General features: G+C 33.2%; 1 protein-coding gene and 1 long non-coding RNA gene across 2 annotated transcripts in view; both read left to right on the top strand.

The window, feature by feature from the left end:
* LOC131995911 (uncharacterized) overlaps positions 1 to 22436 on the top strand; it is a 99580-nt gene that overhangs the window by 60968 nt on the left and 16176 nt on the right. The gene's annotated exons all lie outside the window — the stretch shown is intronic.
* LOC106082055 (lipase 3) lies at positions 791 to 6198 on the top strand. Its single transcript, XM_013244363.2, has 3 exons — positions 791 to 1176; positions 1252 to 2013; positions 5648 to 6198. The coding sequence occupies exons 1-3, from the start codon at positions 1105 to 1107 to the stop codon at positions 6065 to 6067; spliced, it is 1254 nt and encodes a 417-aa protein (XP_013099817.1). The 5' UTR covers positions 791 to 1104; the 3' UTR covers positions 6068 to 6198.

Genomic DNA, 22436 nt, shown 5'->3' with positions numbered 1-22436 from the left:
AAAAACTTTTTATATCTACGATTTTTTTTAAAAAATTCTAAACTGCAATTTTTGAAAAAAATTCCAAATTTACGATTTAAGAAATATCTATAATTTTTGAAGAAAAAATTAAAAATCTAACATTTTTGAAAGTTTTTGGGATTTAAAAAAACTAAAACTTCGACTTTTAGAAAAAAAAAAAAAATAAAATCTACGATTTTAAAAAAATTTAAATTTCTTAGATTTTTAAAAAAAATTTAAATTCTTAGATTTTTTAAAAAAATTTAAACCCTGGTTTTTAAAAAATGAAAGCTCTGATTAAATCATCATTTTTTATAAATTTCGTATCAAACGCGGGATTGCAAATTTTGCCCATGAACATTCCACTAAGGAACAGGGCGAAACTTCTCACATATCGATGAGTGCAGTCCGTTTCAAGTTCAAGTTTTTATATGCGAATCCGAACGGCGTGCCGCAGTGCGACATCTCTTTTGGAGAGAAGTTTTACATTGCCATAGTACCTCACAAATGTTGCCATCATTAGGAGTGGAAAACCTCCACTGAGAATTTTTTTCTAAGGGTGTCGCCAGGATTCGAACCCAGGCGTTCAGCGTCATAGGCGGACATGCTAACCTTTGAAATTAAGTTTTTTATATATTTTTTAATTATTTTTTTTTTTTTTTAATTTTATACTTTGTTGCATTATTCAAATTTCATGCCCATTGTAGAGTGTAGCCATAAATAAGACGTCAATATTTTCTATTTAAAGAAAGTTATGTTGGTTGGAAAAGCCACACAAAGAAGTGGAACAAAACACAACTACACCCTCTTCAAATGATGTTCGATAAGATTTGCCAATCGTTTTGCGAGCCATACGCCATTGGCATTCGTACTCGGCGAAATGGCAAAAGATTAGAATTCTAATAAATGAAAACGGGTTAGTTGACTTCCGAGGAGAGCAAACAACGTTGAGCATTATCAAATAGACCGTGACAAAGCAATGAAGTAAAAACGCTTAATTAAAATCAAAGAAAAAAACTTAAATTGTGTTTTTAAGTTCATTTAATAAAATAAGAAAACAAAGCGGCTGTTTGAAAAATAGAAAAAAAAAATAACAAAAACAAAATGTTTTCAAAATATTGTGAATATTTGTTAATATTTAACACTTTGCTAACAGCTGTAAAAGCTTTGCAGACGGTAAGATTTTGGAATTTTTTTGCAAAACAAAAGAAAAATAAATCAAAACTTATGAATTTTCCTGTTAAATTTCAGGAGCATTATATACTTGAACGTGAATATCCCTTGGAAAGGCATCGCATTAAAACCGATGACGGTTACATTCTCACCGTTCATCGTATTCCTCATTCACCTTCAACACTCACTCAATCTCAACAAATTCCCCACTCCGCCACTCAGCATCGCCCAAAACCAGTTATTATGCTACAGCATGGTTTTGGTCTTAGCTCTGAGGGTTGGGTATTGCCAGACCGTGAAATTGCTTTGGCCTATCAACTGGCCGATGCCGGCTTCGATGTGTGGCTAGGAAATCAACGTGGGAATTCCTATTCGCAACAGCACACCCACTATGACACCTGGACGGATGATTTTTGGAATTTTTCTTTCCATGAAATTGGTTACTATGATTTGGCTGCCGTTTTCGATTATATGTTGATGAAGACCAATAACACCGCAGTCCATTATGTGGGTTATTCCCAGGGCACCACCTGTCTGTTGGTATTATTAGCCTCTCGTCCTGAGTATAGGCAAAAGGTCAGATCGTCTCATTTGTTGGCTCCTGTTGCCTATATGGAGAATATCAAATTGCCTCTGGTCCAATGGGCAAGTAATTTCGCTTTGAATTTAGGAGAAATGGCAGTGAATTTTTTGGGTCACAATGGAGTTTTGCGTTCGCATTATTGGCCCTTTTATCGTACACTGTGTAATTGGGTGTGTGGAGAGGGTGCATATTTGCAGGATGCCTGTAGACAGGCCTTTGCCTATTTTGGTGGTCCCGGCATGAGTAACATCAAGCAGGTGAGTGATTCGAAAGAAAAAAAATAATTTTTTTAAGTGCTTGAAATAAGTGAACGAAAGGAAAAATTTAAAGGCAAGGATTTGAAAAATGTGGTTTGTCCATAAGGATGATGAGGACAATGACTAACGAAATTATTTTTTTAAACTACAAAAAGTATTTTTTACGGAGTTTAGTGCAATATTAAAAATAAGATTATTCAAATCGAAAATAATATATAAATTTAATCAAATCGTGAGGAACAATATAACAGTTTTACCAATATCATCAACAATATAACACTTGTTTCCAAATCGTGAATAGTAGTATCACAGTTTTATCCACAACGTGGATAATAGTATAACAGTTATATACAAACAATGGAAAATATTTTGAAAGTTTTATGCACAATGTGGATAAAAGTATAACAGTTTTGTTCCCATCGTGGATAATAGTATAAGATTTTTATTCAAATCGAAATGATAGATAAATTTATACAAATCTTAATGAACATTTCAACAGTTTTGTCTATATCATGAATAATATAACACTTATTTCCAAATCTTGAATAGTTGTAGAACAGTTTTATCCACATCGTGGATAATCGTACAACGGTTATATCCAAATAGTAGAAAATATTTTGAAACTTTTTTGTCCAAATTGTGGCTTATAGAATAACAGATATGTGCACATCATGGATAATGGTATAATAGTTATATCCATATGGTGAATAGTCATACTATTATCCACGATGTGGATAAAACTCTTATAATATCATACAAATCGTGGATAAAAGTGTTATACGGATAACACTTTTATCCACGGATTTTGGACAAAAGTCTTGTACTTTTATACACGATGTGGATACAACTGCTTCGATTTTACCAAACTCATGGATGAAAGTGTTATACTGTTATTCACGATCTAAACTCAACCTATTGTACAAATTGTGGATAAAAGTGTTATTCTATATTATACCTTTATTTAAATTGTGTTTATAAGTTTAGTCCCAATCGTGCATAATAGTATAACAGTTTCTTCATATTGTGGACAAGAGTATAACAATTTTATCCACATCATGGATAAGACTATAACGGTTTGCCCACATTAATCCACGATTTGGATAAAAATATAACATTTTTATCAGCGATTTGGATAATGGTATACGACTTTTATCCAAAATTTGGGTAAAAGTATAACAATTTATCAAAATATACAATTCTTTTGTCCCAAAGGTGGATAATAGTATAACCCTTATCCCAAAGGTGGATAATAATATGAGACTTTTATCAAAATCTTTCGTAATAGTATAACAGTTTAGTCTAAAATATGCATATTTGTATAACAGTTTTATCCACATCGTGTATAAAAGTTTAAAGTTGTATCCAAACAGTGGAAAATATTATGCATCTTTTTTTGCGCCGAGGACAAAAAATAGTAGATTTTTTCTTATCGCGGATAATAGTATAACAGTTTTATCCAGAACGGTGATAATAAAAAGATATTCACAACGTGGATACCAGTAGAACAGATTTATCCAAATGATGGATTACAGTAAAACAGTTTAATACCAATCATAGATAATAGCATAACAGTTTTATTCAAACCGTGATAACAATACAATAGTTTCATCCAAACGACGAGTAACGAGTAACTAACCTATTATCCAAATCGTGGACAAAAGTGTTATTCTAGCACATACGATGTGGATAAAACTTTTGTACCTATATCTAAATCGTGTTCATAAATTTTATCCATATCGTACATAATAGTATGACAGTTTTATCCACACCTTAGATATAGTATAACAACGACGCTTTTTTTGCACATCGTGGATAATAGTATTGTACGTTTTGGATACTAGTTTTGTTTCAACCAAATCGTGGATCATAATTAAATAGTTTTATCCACATCGTGGATAATAGATCAATCTTGAGGATAACAGTTTTATCAAACTTGAGGATAGCAGTTTTATCGAACTGGTGGATACAAATAGAATAACATTTTTTTTGTGTATAATAATATAACAATTTTATTTAAAAGGATAATATAGATATTGTAAAATCCCAGATTTTTAAAAATATCCCAGATATTTGTAGAAATATCAGATTTTTGTAAAAATTACATTTTTTGCAAAAATCCCAGAATTTTAATCAAAATCCCAGATTTTTATTTTTATCTTATCAAAATCCATGACTTTTTATCAAAATATCAGATTCCAGAATTCCAGATTTTTTATCAAAATAACAGATTTCTATCAAAATCACAGATTTTTATCAAAATAACAGATTTTAATAAAATCCCAGTTTTTTTTTTTTATCAAAATCCCAGTTTTTATTATAACAAGGCAAGATTTTTATGAAAATCTCAGATTTTTATAAAAACCTATCACAAATTGAAATTACAGAGTATTTTAAAATCCCAGATATTTTTAATCAAAATCCCAGATTTTACCAGAATCTCTGTTTTTTACCAAAATCTCATATTTTTATCAAAATCACAGATTTTTTCAAAATCCCACATTTTTATAAAATCCCACATTATTATGAAAATTCCAGATTTTTATGAAAATTTCAGATTTTTATCAAAATCCAGATTTATATTAAAATCCCAGATTTTTGTCAAAATCCCAGATTTTTATCAAAATCCCAGATTTTTGTCAAAATCCCAGATTTTTATCAAAATCCCAGATTTTTATCGAAATCTCAGATTTTTTTCCAGATTCCAGATTTTTGTCTAAATCCCAGATTTTTATAACAAAACCAGATTTTGATAAAAATCCCAGATTTTTATCAAAATCCCAGATTTTTATCGAAATCCCAGATTATTATCAAAATCCCCTTTTTTCCAGATGCTAGATTTTTTTCAAAATCCCAGATTTTTATCAAAAAACCAGATTTTTATCAAAATCCCATATTTTTTTATCAATATCCCAGATTTTTATCAAAATCCCATATTTTTTATCAATATCCCAGATTTTTATCAAAATCCCAGATTTATATCAAAATCCCTGATTTTTATCAAAATCCCTGATTTTTATCAAAATCCCAGATTTTTAATCAAAATCACAGATTTTTATCAAAATCCCAGATTTTTAATAAAGTCCCGCATTTTCATCAAAATCCCTGATTTCTGTCAAAATCCCAGATTTCTATTAAAATCCTAGATATTTATCATAATCCCAGATTTTCATCATAATCCCAGATTTTCATCATAATCCCAGATTTTTATCAAAATCTCAGATTTTTATCAAAATCTCAGATTTTTATCAAAATCTCAGATTTTTATCAAAATCCCAGATTTTTATTAAAATCCCAGATTTTTATCAAAATCCCAGATTTTTATCAAAATCCCAGATTTTTATCCCACATTTTTTATCAAAATCCCAGATTTTTATCAAAATCCCATATTTTTTGCCAAAATCCCAGTTTATTCATTTCATTAAAACAAAACTCATTTTAAGTCTACTCTGGCAACCAATCTTACACTCACCCCTTAAGTAATATTTATTTCAATTTCTGAGAAAATAATGGCGACTTTTATCATGTTTATAAATCCTTGCCAAAATAATTCCTTGAAAAAACCTATTTCTTTCTAAAACTCCACCATTTATATGTAATAATTTTTGTTTTGTTTTTTATTTCCCTCCTTCTGTAGTCGGTACTCTCAGATGTTTGTGGTGCACAACCGGCTGGGGCGTCCATCAAGCAAATCCTACACTTCATTCAAGTCTATGTCAAGGGTAAATTCCAACAATACGACTATGGCAGCAGTCAACACAATGAAATGCATTACCAACAGGCGACTCCACCTGCCTATGACATCAGCAGCATTAGCAATTGTGTCCACCTCTATTATGGCGTAACCGATCACTTGGCCGATGCTCAGGATGTGCACAAATTGGCAAAGCGTCTGCCATGTGCAGTGGTACAGCCCATAAGCGATGAGCATGACAAATGGAATCACTACGATTTCCTGTGGTCCGAAGATGCTAAACGGCTTATAAATGAGCACATTATACGTGTGGTAAAGGAGACTGAAAGTCTTGTGACGACTACAACTGGAGGTGGTATTTAGGGAGGTCATTGCATTGCTTCGCCTCCCACTTTAAAATTTAAGTAGTTTTTTCTCTCAACATGCGACTGATAATTTTTAAGTTACATATGTAAGTAGGTAGAATGGCAATAAATTTTTATAATGATGCGATAGTTTTTCTGCGTTTCTTCTTTTTTACTTTCGTTATGCATATTTAGTCTAATGCATGCTTCAATGATAGAAACTTGTTCCTTGAGCTGATAGCCTTGAGTGTATAAATCAAAACGAACGTTTTTTCTAAACTATATGTTATGAGAAACTTTTGCAAACATTTTTACTTCATTTAAGGACTTAAAGGGGGAATAAACTGTGGTTTAAAGAGATTGGTGCTATTTTATTTTATAAAATTTTTTTTTTAATTAATTTTTTTTTAATAATATTTAATGTTGACTCAAGTTAAGATCTTCAAAATGTTAAAAGTAAATCATTTTAATTTTCTCTACCAACTAAGTGACATTTTAGAAAATGCCAACAGCAACTACAATGGCAGTGGCAATGGGTGCTTGCATACAAGGATAACAACATTACAACATAGTCATGTCATGAAGGCACTCATTTTTTGATTCATATGTGGGTAGAAGTGTGTTGTTGCAAGAATTGTTGTCACTTGTCCATCGCAATGTTTGTAATGCTGAAATAGTGGGGCGAAGGGGAAGATCGGAAGCTAAAGTTGAAAAAAAACAACAACAATAGGAGACGATACGCGGGTCTCAATGCTATTGTCATGACAACCATTCTTCTTGCTCTTCTGTACTTGCACATTCATACCACTGTGCCAGCTAAACAGCAGACAGCATTTCGCTATGAATTGTTTTGTATGGGGACTGTTTACAAGACTTCAACAAGAAAGGCAAATAAGAAAATCAAAGACATCGTCATTACCATCAACCCATCCTCATTGCTATTACCAAACAACATTGGTAATGCTGTGCTCATTGAACATTGAAATACAAAGAATTGTTAAAAATTTGTTTTTAAAGAAAATTTTAACAAAATTTTATAAATTTTTTTTTTTGAAATTTTATTTAAAAAAAAAAATTTATTAAGAAAAATAATATTAAGGAAAAAATTAAAAAAAAAAAAATTTGTTTGGAAAGGTAGAAAATTTTGTCATCGTCATTACCATCCTCATTGCCATTACCAAACAACATTGGTAATGCTGTGCTTATTGAACATTGAAATACAAAGTATTGTTAAAAAATTGTTTTTAAAGAAAATTTTAACAAAATTTTATAAAAAAAAATTTTTGAAATTTTATTTTTAAAAAAAAATGTTTTGAAATTTTATTTTTAAAAAAAAATTTAAAATTTTTTTTTTAAGGAAAATAATATTAAGGAAAAAATTAAAAAAAAAATTTGTTTGAAAAGGAAGAAAATTTTGTCAAAATTTTATTTCTATAGAAAATTTTATCAAATTTTTTTTTTATAGAAAACTTTGTCACAATTTTTTTTTCTATAGAAAATTTTGTCACAATTTTTTTTTCTATAGAAAATTTTGTCAAAATTTTTTTTCTATAGAAAATTTTGTCAAAATTTTTTTTCTATAGAAAATGTTGTCAAAATTTTTTTTCTATAGAAAATTTTGTCAAAATTTTTTTTCTATAAAAAATTTATAGAATAATAGAATAATATATAGAATAATTTTATGCTTTTCAACTAAATTTATTTTGTATACATTTTTAGCAGAATCCATGGTGGAGGGTTCCCAAGATTCGGCCCGGTCGAATTAATCACGCTTTTATTTATTGTCCTCACTGTGCCTCTTTTCACTTCATCACGGCGAGTAGTTAAAGAATCCGTGCAACACCCCAAAATAGCGGTGGCGGCAGCAGCAGCTGCAGTTTTCTCTCCAATAGACCTCCTCCAAGCCATAATGTCTGGCAATGAACTACTTTTCTTATATTTGACAAGACCACTATCAACAACAGCAGCAACAACTGCAACAAACCAACACCAATAACAACAGCAAACAAACAACATCATCAGCAGTTGCAACAACAATAATAGAAACAACAATGAAACAGCAATTACCAGCACTGCAAAAATTAGGTAACACAACGAGGACGACGACAACGACAATAATGATGGCAAAAGCTAAAATCCAAATGGCAACCCCCTTCACACACTTCCTCTCTCATTCTCCTTCACTCTCTCTCTCTCTCTCTTATAAAAAAACTATAAAAACTCTTTAAAAGAACTCAGTACGGTTGCAGCTGACAAACACACACACACACACACACATATACAAACTCAAAACAGCCACAACATTGAACCCCATTTCCCGTTTGACAAATGCAACAACAAAGACTAGAACCTCTCAAAAAAACGACTGTCAAAATCTAAACACATAAACCAACAAAGCTCGATATGGACTTGAACTTTTACCGAAAATGAAGAAGAAAGACACAAAAGTTTTTGAAATTTTTTTTGTTAAAGCAAAACAAAATAAAAAAAAAAACAAGAAGGAAGAAGAACTATGCAAAGAGTCAACCATATAATCAACCAAGTAAAGGACCATAATATTTCGCAATCAAAAACTTTAAAATGATTTCCTCCTTAAGGAACTGGAGGGGTAATGCCAAGGACTTTGCATGCATTAGAAGATATTAGGAAATTAAAAGAAAAGAAAACTGAAATATAAAGTGGGAACAGAAACAAAAAGGAAATTTTATTTCCTGAAATTTAGTTTTATTTAAAAAAATATAATAAAAAAAAAAATAAAAACAAATAAAAAAATTTAAATATTAATAAAAAAATAAGAATTAAAAAAAAAAAAAATAAAATTAAATTAAAAACAAATAAAAGCGTGCCAAGTTCGGCCGGAACGAATCTTATTGGGTTGCCCAAAAAGTAATTGCGGATTTTGTAAAAAGTGTAAAAAAAGTATATTTGATTAAAGCTCATTCTAAGTTTTATTAGAAATGCATTTACTTTCTTTTAAAAAATCCGCAATTACTTTTTGGGCAACCCAATATATACCCTCCACCAGGGATCGTAATTGTCGAAAAAAGGGACAAAAGAAAAGATTTGCTCTGATATTAGAGCGATATCAAGATATGGGCCGGTTCGGACCACAATTAAATTATATGTTGGGGACCTGTGTAAAATGTCAGCCAATTTGAATAAGAATTGCGCCCTTTGGGGGCTCAAGAAGTAAAATAGAGAGATCGAATTATTTGGGAGATATTTATATCAAGCTATAGATCGATTCAGACAATAATAAACACGTATGTTGATGGTCATGAGAGGATCCGTCGTACACAATTTCAAGCAAATCGGATAATAATTGCGACACCTAGAGGCTCAAGAAGTCAAGTTCCCAGATCGGTTCATATGGCAGCTATATTAGTTTTTGGACCGATTTGAACCATACTTGGTACAGTTGTTGGATATCATAACAAAATACTACGCGAAAAATTTCATTCAAATCGGATAAGAATTGCGCCCTCTAGTGGCTCAAGAAGTCAAGTTTCAAGATCGGCTTATATGGCAGCTATATCAGGTTATTGACCGATTTGAACCTAACGTAGCACAGTTGTTGGAAGTCATAGCGAAACACGTCGTGCAAAATTTCATACCAATCGGATAAGAATTGCGCCCTTTAGAGGCTCAAGAAGTCAAGTTTCAAGATCGGCTTATATGGAAGCTATATCAGGTTATTGACCGATTTGAACCTTACGTAGCACAGTTGTTGGAAGTCATAGCGAAACACGTCGTGCAAAATTTCATTCCAATCGGATAAAAATTGCGCCCTCTAGAGGCTCAAGAAGTTAAGAACAAGATCGGTTTATATGGCAGCTATATCAGGTTATGGACCGATTTAAACAATACTTAGCACAGTTGTTAGAAGTTTTAACAAAACACGTCATGCAAAATTTCAGCCAAATCGGATGAGAATTGCGCCCTCTGGAGGCTCAATAAGTCAAGACCCCAGATCGGTTTATATGATAGCTACTACAGGTTATGGATCGATTTCCACCATACTTACCACATTTATTGTATATCATAACAAAACACGTCGTGCAAAATTTGATTACAATCGGATAAGAATTGCGCCCTCTAGAGGCTCAAGAAGTCAAGACCCCAGATCGGTTTATATGGTAGCTATATCAGGTTATTGACCGATTTGAACCTAACGTAGCACAGTTGTTGGAAGTCATAGCGAAACACGTCATGCAAAATTTCATTCCAATCGGATAAAAATTTCGCCCCCTAGAGGCTCAAGAAGTCAAGACCCAAGATCGGTTAATATGGCAGCTTTATCAAGTTATTGACCGATTTCCACCATACTTAGCACAGCTATTGTATATCATAACAAAACATGTCATGCAAAATTTCATTCCAATCGGATAGGAATTTCGCCCTCTAGAGGCTAAAGAAGTCAAGACCCCAGATAAGTTTATATGGCAGGTTGAGGTTATAAACCGATTTAAGCCATACTTGGTACAGTTATTGGATATCATAATAAAACACGTCGTGCAAATTTGATTCCAATCGGATGAGAATTGCGCCCTCTAGAGGCTCAAGAAGTCAAGATCTAAGATCGGTTTATATGGCAGCTATATCAAAACATGGACCGATATGGCCCATTTACAATCCCAACCGACCTTCACTAATAAGAAGTATTTGTGCAAAATTACAAGCAGTTAGCTTTACTGCTTCGAAAGTTTGCATGCTTTCGACAGACAGACGGACGGACGGACATTGCTAGATCGACATAAAATGTCACGACTTTATGGGGTCTCATACGAATATTTCGAGTAGTTACAAACAGAATGGCGAAATTAGTATACCCCCATCCTATATTGGAGGGTATAACAAGTAATAGCGAGATGGGATTATATAGGAGCCATATCAAGTTATGGACCGATGGCGACCCTACTCGTCAACATTGTAACCAAATCGAATGATAATTATGCCCTCTAGAGGCTCCAGAACTAAAATCGGCGGATAGGCTTATATGGGACCCATATCCCAACCAGGGCTGCCAAGTCTAGCCCTCGATTTTTGTTGGGGAGCGACTCGAAGTCGGAGCTAGCGTGCTCAACTCCGAACCAAAGTCCGACTTTGAATAAAACGGCCCATGCCAAATTTTGCAAAGATCGGACCAAAATTGTGGCTTCTACATCCTTAAAAGGCCATATCGGATGAAAAATATATATGGGAGCTATATCTAAATCTGGCCCGATTTTTATGAAACTTTGCACACATATGAGGACGTTGAATAAAACGGCCCATGAAAAATTTTGCAAAGATCGGACCAAAATTGTACCTTCTACAGCCTTTATAGGTCAAATCGGACGAAAGTTATATATGGAAGCTATATCTAAATCTGAACCGATTTAGATGAAATTTTACACACATATTGGGACGTCACAATAAACATTTCATGCCAAATTTGGTATAGATCGGACCAAAATTGCGGCTCCTACAGCTTTAAAAGGGCATATCGGATGAAAGATATATATGGGAGCTATATCTAAATCTGGACCGATTTCAATAAAATTTCGCAAACAATTTGGGTAGTTAAAAAAAAACACTTCGTGCCAAATTTTGTAAGGATCGGACCAAACTTGTGGCTTCTACAGCTTTAAAAGGGCACATCGGATGAAAGATATATATGTGAGCTATATCTAAATCTGGACCGATTTCAATAAAATTTCGCAAACAATTTGGGTCGAAAAAAAAACACTTCGTGCCAAATTTTGTAAGGATCGGATCAAACTTGTGGCTCCTAGAGCTTTAAAAGATCATATCGGATGAAAGATATATATGGGAGCTATATCTAAATCTGGACCGATTTTTTCGAAATCAATAGCGGTTGTCCTTGGACCAAAAAAAAAATTTTTTTGGAAATCGGACAATAAATGCGAACTGTATCTTGATTACAAGAATGCATGGACAGACAGACAGACGGACAGATGGACATAGCTAAATCGAATCGGAAAGTGACTCCAAGCCGATCCGTATACTTATCGATGGGTCTAGCTCCTCTCCTTCTTAGCGTTGCAAACAAATGCACAAATCTATAATACCCTGGTGCAGGGTATACAAAATTCCAATTTTTTTTATAACAAAATAAAAATTTTAAATTTTAAAAAATTTGTGAGTGGTAATCGATTTCAAGCGGTTATCGAGCCACAGCCCAGGTAGTTCAATCTTGCTACCATATTGTATAACGAACTAGCCAGATAGTTGTTTGAGACTTTGTGTTTGGATGATTAACGCAAATAGGATAAACCAAAACATCGACAATAAAGCTTGGGAAAGAAAACTTTAGATAGACTATACAACTACAACTCTATTGATTAGAGTATTGTTGACCACCCAGAGTGCTTTCCATAATGACTGCCTTAAAAAAGTATTGTAAATCTCACATAATTGGGTGTTTCTTTGCCTTTACCTACCATTTGATTTTTTTTATTATGGTTGTTACCACCATAGCGTATGAGTAACATTTATTATTTGATGATAATTAAAATGAATCATACGATCCATGGGACAAAGAAAATAAAACCAGAAATTTTAGTTCTTTTTGTTTGAGTTTCAATGATGTCAGTTCTGAAATATAAAAATACAGGAAATTAAACAAAGTAAAGTAAACATAACTAAAAACAAGTTTCCCTATACCCCAACGCATATATTTTAGAAAGTTTTCTTCTGAAAAATTCAGGGATTTTCATTGCCCAAATTTTTTTCAACTTTTGCCTATATAATTAAGAAAAAACTTCTTTGTTATATGTGTAGAAAAGAAAAATAATTTATTTTCAATTTTTTCCCTCTTCCATATATGACAATAGCTGCTCAATAATGAATGACAACAAAATCTGCTTTTTTGAATTCTAATTTTGTCTCAAACAATTAATCATTGCAGTTATTTTTGGTTTTCGGTAAATATACATTTCCAATTGATTAATGATTTGAAATATTGTCCCCATTTTGTTTGTCTTCTTTAGAGTCACCCTAGGTTTTTTGTGTTTTTGTCCTCTCTCCAAGCTGTGGCATCTCCCCCTTTTCTGCTTCCCCCCCACACCCCCATTCATGTTGAGTTTCTCTGAGGTATAAGTCTAATTTTTTCCTTCCCCAAGAGGTAAGAGTGGAAAAAATGTCACATCAGTTGTAGAGTAATCATAAATTTTGATAAGAATTCATTGGTTGGTATTGTTGTTAGATACAATGACAAATAGAATAGTTGTTCGATTAGCAAACAAGACACAAAACGTGTTCTATGTTTTGTTTGGAAAATGAGACTGGGAAAAAATACATCTATGATTATTTTTTTTTCTTTAACCTCACAGAGATATTATTTCTGACAAAATTTAATGGCCTCATAATGCAAACCGATGCTATTAATTTGCCTTAAATACATTCATACTTTATGTTGTACCGACCAACCATATATGACCACCGTTGCGTATGATTTACATTAATTATATTTTCTAATTAAAATAAATCATACGTTTAGTGGGTCATAAATAATAAAACCATATTCGAAATGGAATTTTATTATTAAAGCACATATGTATGTATATGCTATAATTAATGCTCCAAATGAAATCTAATATAGTTGAGACGTATCATTTAACACCATCAAATTGTGATAAAGGGCAAAATATTTGTTGACCCACCATAGAAGTTTAAGAACGAAGGCAGTGGCCAATAAAGTGAAAATATGTACACAATGGTTAAGCTATTGATTTAAGCACTACATAAAGGTTCAGACATTGAAGGGCATCATTTTATTCTACATACCCAACATCTGTCAAACCACCAAAAATTAAAACTTCTAGGAACCGAACCAGGATGATTGAGATACCGGTTCACATGGGAGCTATTGGGTTGCCCAAAAAGTAATTGCGGATTTTTCATATAGTCGGCGTTGAGAAATTTTTTCACAGCTTGTGACTCTGTAATTGCATTCTTTCTTCTGTCAGTTATCAGCTGTTAATTTTAGCTTGCTTTAGAAAAAAAGTGTAAAAAAGTATATTTGATTAAAGTTCATTCTAAGCTTTATTAAAAATGCATTTACTTTCTTTAAAAAATCCAATATATCAGGTTATAGACTGATTTGAACCGTATTTGGCACAGTCGTTGGAAGTCGTAATAGGACATCTCTTGCCAAATTTCAGCCAAATCGGATAAAATTTCGGCTTCCAGTTACTTAAAAAGTCAAATCTGGAAATCGGTTTATATGGGAGCAATATCTAAATCTGAACCGATATAGCCCGTTTCCAGTCTCCAACGACCTACATCAATATTAAGTATCTGTGCAAAGCGACTAGCATTACGCTTTCGACCGCTATCGTGATTTCGACAGACGGATGAAAATTTTCGGAAAAAAGAAAATGACAGAAAAAGTTTGCAATTTTTAAAAAAAATATTTGATTTTTTCGGCATAAAATTTTTTAATAAAATAATTAATATTTTAAAAAATCCAAATTTTTAAGTTTTTGGGGAATCTTCCATTTTTAATAAAATAATTATTATATTAAAAAATCCAAAATTTTTGATAAAAATTGTAATTTTTAAAATTTTGTAATTTAAAAAAAAAAATAATTTAAAAAAAAGTTTTTAAAAAAGATTAAAACAATTTTTTTAAAAATCTGCTTTATAATAAAATTTATTATAAGAAATCAACTATTTTTAATGAAAAATTTAAAATCTTAAAAAATCAGCGATTTTTAATAAAAATTTAAAAATTTTTAAAATCATCGATTTTTAAGAAAAAGTTTCAAGTTTTAAAAATCCTAGATTTTTTTGTTTAAATAATTAAAATTTTTAAAAGTCCACGATATTCAATTGAAAAATAGATTAAAATGTTTTATTTAATGACTTCCAATAATAACATTAAATGGTTTAATAATCCGTGATTGTCCCAAATTTCGGCGAAATCGGACTATAAATGCGTCTTTAATGGGCCCAAAACCTTAAATCGAGAGATCGGTCTATATGTCAGCCATAGCCAAATCTGAACCGATCTGAGCCAAATTGCAGAAAGATGACGAGGGACCTAACCCAAATCAATTTCGGCGACATCGGACAATAAATGTGATATTTACGGGCATAAGACCTTAAATCGAGAGATCGGGCCAAATTGCAGAAGAATGTCGATGGATGTAACACATTTCACTATCCCATTGAGAGATCGGTCTATATGGCAGCTATATCCAAATATGAACCGATCTTGCCCAAATTGAAGAAGGATATCGAAATTTTTTTGCCAACATCGGACAATAAATGCTTTTTTTATGGACCAAAAACCTTAAACCGAGAGATCGGTCTATATGGCAGCTATATCCAAACCTGCACCGAACTGGACCAAATGAAGAGGGATGTTCAAGGGCCTAACCCAAGTCACTGTCCCAAATTTTGGCAATATCGGTCCAAATCTGAACCTATCTGAGCTAAATTGCAGAAAGATGACGAGGGACCTAACACAAATCACTCTCCGAAATTTCGGCGACATCGGACAATAAATACGCCTTTAAGAGGTCCGAGGCCTTAAATCGAGAGATCGGTCTATATGGCAGCTATATTCAAATCTGAACTGATCAGGTCCAAATGGAAAAGGGATGTCGAAGGGCCTAATCCAACTCACTGTTCCAAATTTTGGCAACATCGGACAATAAATACGCCTTTGAAGGGCCCAAATCCTTAAATCGAGAGATCGGTCTATATGGTAGCTATATCCAAATCTGAACCGATCTGAGCCAAATTGAAGGAGAATGTCGAGTGGCCTTGCACTGTTCTTAAATCCAGGAAAATCGGATAATAAATGTGTCTTTTATCGGCCTAAGACCTTAAATCGGTGGATCGGTCTATATGGGGGCTATATCAAGATATAGTCCGATATAGCCCATCTTCGAACTTAACCTGGCTATGGACAAAGAATGAATCTGTCCAAAGATTCAGCTCAATATTTTAAGAGACTGTAGGGTGATCTCAACAGACCGACGGACGGACAGAATATACATGCTTTATAGAGCCGAAATGGATATTTCAATGTGTTGCAATCGGAAAGACAAAATGAATATACCCCCATCCATCGGTGGTGGGTATAAAAACGTAATTCGCAAATCTAGGTCGCAATCAGAAACCTAACTAATGCCAAATAAAATCGAACGCAGAAGATCAAAGTAGACACTGCCAAAATTAAAAGTATATCCCATATCCTTTACTGCAATATCTTTCATCAAATCACGCCGCAACTGAACTTCGACAGACAAAGTCGGATGGTATCCATCCTCAGGTTCCGAAAATGGCAAACATCTACATAAAGAAATGTCTACAATCGAGGTGAACACCAGATCCAACTTCCAACAAAGCAAGCACTGGCCAAAAATGTTCTCCCAATATACATCCATACCAATTGAAAAAAAAAAAATATTTAAAAGGATGAGATATCACGCGGTATGGGCTAATTAAACTTAACAATCTCAAAATCATTGTCATTAACATCACCAATCCTTCATCTAATGTAGTCAGCAATGTTCTCTACAGATGTTCCAGAATGCAGTCTGGATATAAAAACACTTTTCCTCGGAGCCACTACGACTAGTCCACCATTACTGTTAGGAGAAAAAGACTCATTTTCAACAACAAGGACGATGTAGAGGCAGGGGTTCGTGAGGGTTGTCCTAAACTAAAATCTCCGTGCCATTACGTGACGGAGCCACAAATGGGCGATGGACAATCGACGAGGATTTCTTCTGTTTCGAAGAAGCATCTATAAATTCAAATCTCTCAAACATCTTCTCAAAATTCTTCATTCTAGTGAAAACTGCGTTGAAATCCTTGCTCATGGCAGCTATTTCAACCTTAGATTCCTTGAACAGGCGATAGAAATCGATTTCCAAGGACCGGCAGTTAACACACGACCAGTGAAGCCTATTTTTACGATCAGTTATAAGAGAAAAGTTCCTACCATTGAAACCCGCACATTTTAAGTGGACATGTTTCTCATGGTGAAGGCCACCGTATCGCAGAGGTTAGCATGTCCGCCTTCGACGCTGAACGCCTGGGTTCGAATCCTAGCGAGACCATCAGAAAAAATTTTCAGTGGTGGTTTTCCCCTCCAAATGCTGGCAACATTTGTGAGGTACTATGCCATGTAAACTTCTCTCCAAAGAGGTGTCGCACTGCGGCACCCAGTTCAGACTCGGCTATAAAAAGGAGGTCCATTATCATTTTGCTTAAACTAGATTCGGACTGCACTCATTGATATGTGAGAAGTCTGCCCCTGTTCCTTAATGGAATGTTCACGGGCAAAATTTGCATTTGCTTCTCACACAAACAGCAAGTTATAAAGCGCTCATTAACATAAGGAATGTTACACTTATCGTACAAACAATCGATGATATTACAATTATGCCTAAAAGTATGCTCCAAAAAAAAAAAAAAAATAAGTGTCAAGTAATCTATTTAGACAAATGGATGAGGAAGAAGCAACAACAAAAATGCAATAAAATATCAAACGTAAATCAAAACAAAAATAAATTAATTAGGAAACGCAATGAAATGCGAACACATAATCTTTAATTTATCTCAATGACGAGCACGTCACAACGCACTTAAAGGGCGAGACAAAATTTCACAAATAATGTATCATAGGCTTAATGAAACACGCATTGACCATTAAAATCTTTTAATTTTCTATTAACTCTTAGCATAAAGAAAAGAAATATATCTGAACACCACAAGAGTTACTAGATTATTAGCAAAATTTTAATATTTAAAAATCGACGATTTTTAGTAAACAATTTTAATATTTTAAAATCGACGATTTATAATGAAGAATTTTAAATTTTTAAAAATCCACAAAAAAATCATTTCTGTAGAAAATATGGTCAGTATTTAATTTCGTTTAAAAATCTTTTAATAACTTTAAAATATTTGTATGTCCACAGAAAATTTTTAATCTTCCACCCGTGCGTATGATGAATGTTGCTCATACTGCCCTAGAACTTTCTATTATTAATATACATCATACGTTCGGTGGTCCATAGATGCTAAAATTTAAATATTTAATCCTGTTAAACAAACTTTAAGCTTAATATATAATAAAATTATCACATTTTATTTCTTTTGTGTGTCTGAGAAAAGCCCGGCCATTAGGCAGGCTTTTTTTTGTGGTATCAAAGAAAAAAAGTTACATTAGCGATAAGTTTTTTCTTTTTTTGGCCATAGATTTTTCTACCCCAAAAAGGAACTGTAAGGGAAGCTACATTAAATGCAGGCTCATTTTGAACATGAATATTAGCATTATATACTACCAGCATTAACGACATTAGAAGCACATTCATAATCTCCCGACTAAGAGGAGTGGAGGAGCCCAGAAATAATCATTCATTTGTAGCCTGTGTAGGCGGCATAGTCACTTCATTCTTGTACAGTGTACGCATTTTTCCATAGGAAATTGCTGTGTGTCATTGCCAATGTTTGTTGAGTGGGGGGGGGAGGAAGGAGGAGGATTGTTTCTGGTCTTGGTTTCAGCAATAGTTTTACCAATTGTGATGATGCTTTTGGTGGCAACGGTGTTTGTGTCTTTTTTTCACAGATGCTGCTGGTTTTGGTGGAATTGTTGAAAGCAGTTGTTTGAAAAGCCTTGTGGCTTCTGGCTGAATTTTGGAGGCGGTAGTGGTGTGTGACATTAACAAGTCTGTTCTATTCAATTTCAACTGCAGCATTATCATTATTTTGATCGCTCACATCATTCAAATGTCAGCGGTTCTTTGTTTTTTTTTTTTAGTCTTTACATACACCAGAGAGAGGTTCGAAAGACTCGAAAGGCTCGTGATGTATTGATTGACAGCTGGAATTGTTTTAATAGCAGTTGAAGTTTTAAGAAGAAATAAATATATAAAAAATATGAAGTAAAAAACAAATTAAGACCAAAAAATGATAATATTTAAAAAAACTTAAAAAAGATTTTAATATATTCGAATATTTTAAAAACAATTTAAAACTATTTTTTAAAATATATTTTTGTATTTTATATATACAAAATCTTATATATACAAAATCTTATCCAAATTGGATAACATTTATGACCTCTAGGGGCTGAGGAAGTCAAAATCCCATATCGTTTTATAAGGCAGCTACTGTAATATACACCTAAATTATAACCTTCGAAAGCCAGAATTTTTTGCGACAAACAGACGGGCGGACGGACATGGCTAGATCGACTTAGAAATTCATAACGATCAAGAATATATTTACTTTATGGGGTCTTAAAGGAATATTTCGAGGAGTTACAAGCAGAATGACGAAATTAGTATAGCCCCCTCCTAGGAGGAGGGTATATATAAATTTTTGATATTTAAAATTGGAATACCTTACACCAGCACTGTGGTGCAGGGTATACCAAGTATTATAACTTAGTGCATTTGTGTGTAACACCCAGAAGGGAGAGAGATGGACCCATTGATAAGTATACCGATCGACTCAGAATCACTTTCTGATTCGATTAATTAAGACCAAAAAATGATAATATTTAAAAAAACTTAAAAAAGATTTTAATATATTCGAATATTTTAAAAACAATTTAAAACTATTTTTTAAAATATATTTTTGTATTTTATATATACAAAATCTTATATATACAAAATCTTATCCAAATTGGATAACATTTATGACCTCTAGGGGCTGAGGAAGTCAAAATCCCATATCGTTTTATAAGGCAGCTACTGTAATATACACCTAAATTATAACCTTCGAAAGCCAGAATTTTTTGCGACAAACAGACGGGCGGACGGACATGGCTAGATCGACTTAGAAATTCATAACGATCAAGAATATATTTACTTTATGGGGTCTTAAAGGAATATTTCGAGGAGTTACAAGCAGAATGACGAAATTAGTATAGCCCCCTCCTAGGAGGAGGGTATATATAAATTTTTGATATTTAAAATTGGAATACCTTACACCAGCACTGTGGTGCAGGGTATACCAAGTATTATAACTTAGTGCATTTGTGTGTAACACCCAGAAGGGAGAGAGATGGACCCATTGATAAGTATACCGATCGACTCAGAATCACTTTCTGATTCGATTAAGCTATGCCCATCTGTTCGTCTGTTCATGTTAATTTGTGTACAAACTACAAAATCGCAGTTTTCATCCGATCATCTTCAAATTTGGTACAGGTATGTTTTTCGACCTAGCGACAAAGCATATTGAAAATGGAAAAAATCGGTTCAGATTTAGATATAGCTCCCACACATGTGTTCGTCCGATTTGCAGTAATATTGCAATAATATGGTCATTTAATAACCGATTCTCTCGAAATTTGGCAGGAAGGATTTTCTTATGACTTTCGACATTACTGATGAATTTCATAGAAATCGGTTCAGATTTGGATATAGCTCTCATATATATGTTCATCCGATTTGCAGTAATAATCCAATAAAATGGTCATATGTTAACCGATTCTCTCGAAATTCGGCACGAAAAATTTTCTTAGGACTCTCGACATTACTGTCGAATTTCATAGAAATCGGTCCACATTTCGATATAGCTGCCATATATAAATATTACCCGATTTTCACTTGTACGGCTACTGCAATCGTATTTATTGACCAATCTTCCTTGACCAAAGCGTACAGCGCTTACCCCGACGACTACCACAATATCCAAGAAGTTTGCCAGAAATCGGTTCAGATTTAAATATAGTTCCCTTATATAAGTTCGTCAGTTTTTGATTTATATTGCAAAAAAGTGCTTATTTGTTTGATTTGATTTGAATTTTGACTTTACTTACAGGTATTCTTTTTATTATTTTTTGTAGAATATATTTTTTTTTTTTAATTTTTAAAAATTTTTTTTGTACAAAATTTTAATGGGAGACTTATTTTTGCAAAATTTTGTATAAAAGAAAATTTTGACAATATTCGAAAATGTTCTTCAAATATTCTACTGAATAAATTTTTTTACACATTTGCATTTAAAAAACAAAATAGGATATTAAAAAATCAACCTTTGTTGAAGCAGTTTTAGAAATTCCTTAGTGGTCCATCATTGCGTATGAGCGATGTTATTTGAATTATTCCATTTATAAAATTCATACGCCCCATAGTCCTTTAGTTTTTTGTTAATCCCCTTTATGGAATCTTCAATTTCTCGTGTGCTGTTAAAACCAACATAACTGTCAATGATATCCTCCTAAAAACAAGCATTCAAACGAAAACTAGGATGGTATGCTGCCTCACAAGTCGTAGACAAGAAGTACAGGCCAAAGCAGCAGTAAAAGTATTACACATACCTTAAGGCGCTCAAAATTGATTGACACTAACAATGATATACACAAACGTTGAATATTTCATACGATGCCACATGACGTTGAAAAAAGAAGACTTTGACGAGCAAGGGCCCAGAACAGACAAGCGGAAGATGAATATGGTAAAGTAGCAAAAAAGAGGAAGACAATGGAACTACACTCATAGGTGGGGATAACAACCTAGAGGAGGGAGACATAGAGAAAGAGCGATAGAGACCAAAATCCTACAAACAAATAGCATATGCCTTGATATAAGAACGTCGTGAATATGCATATGAGTAACTACACAGATATTTTATGCAACCATATCTGAGTATAATGGTGTGTGTGTGTGCGTGTTTGTGTGGGGAGTAGGAAAAAATGAAGTGAAAAGGATGTGATGAATAAACATGCCTTAACACTCACCATCACACCTTCTACTAAGTTCCAAGGTATTCTTTGAAGTTTTTGTTGTTTGTAACTTAGCACAGCAACTTTGCATTGTATGGAAACTCAGGTTAAATACCCATAGATAGTGAGGAAATAGATAATACAACCATAAAAATAACATTAACTGATACATAATATACAACAATAACAGAAGAGGTTCCAGCAGCTACCGTTAAAGTCTAAAATAAATCAGTATGTCGAAACTGAGTTGATACGAAAATGGGTGGTAGCCAGAGATAAATAACGATGAGTTATGTATTGGACTCAGTCAGTTAAGTTTTTTTTGACAGGGTCGATGATTTGTCTGCAATTGTTTAAGGATCTCGAAATCATTATCCTAGCATACTCTTCTGTAAAGGCTGAACATACAAATCATGCAAAACGAGAACGCTCGCCATATGTGAAGCTGAATGGTATTCTCCATCTCTAAAAAAGTCGACAACCGACCAGATGTCTGGCGAGTGATCGGAAACTGAAGTAACCACTCCCACAAGGAAGAGTACACCACAAGACAATGTACACCACAAGGCAGAGTATACCACACGGCAATGTACACCACAAGGGAGAGTACACCACAAAAGAGAGTACACCACAAGGCAGGGTACACCACAAGACAGAGCACACTTGCCAGTTAAGAAAAAATCAACCG

Source organism: Stomoxys calcitrans, chromosome 3 (genome assembly GCF_963082655.1).
Source record: "Stomoxys calcitrans chromosome 3, idStoCalc2.1, whole genome shotgun sequence".
Classification (NCBI taxonomy): domain Eukaryota; kingdom Metazoa; phylum Arthropoda; class Insecta; order Diptera; family Muscidae; genus Stomoxys; species Stomoxys calcitrans.
This window is presented reverse-complemented; position numbering and strand designations above follow the sequence as displayed.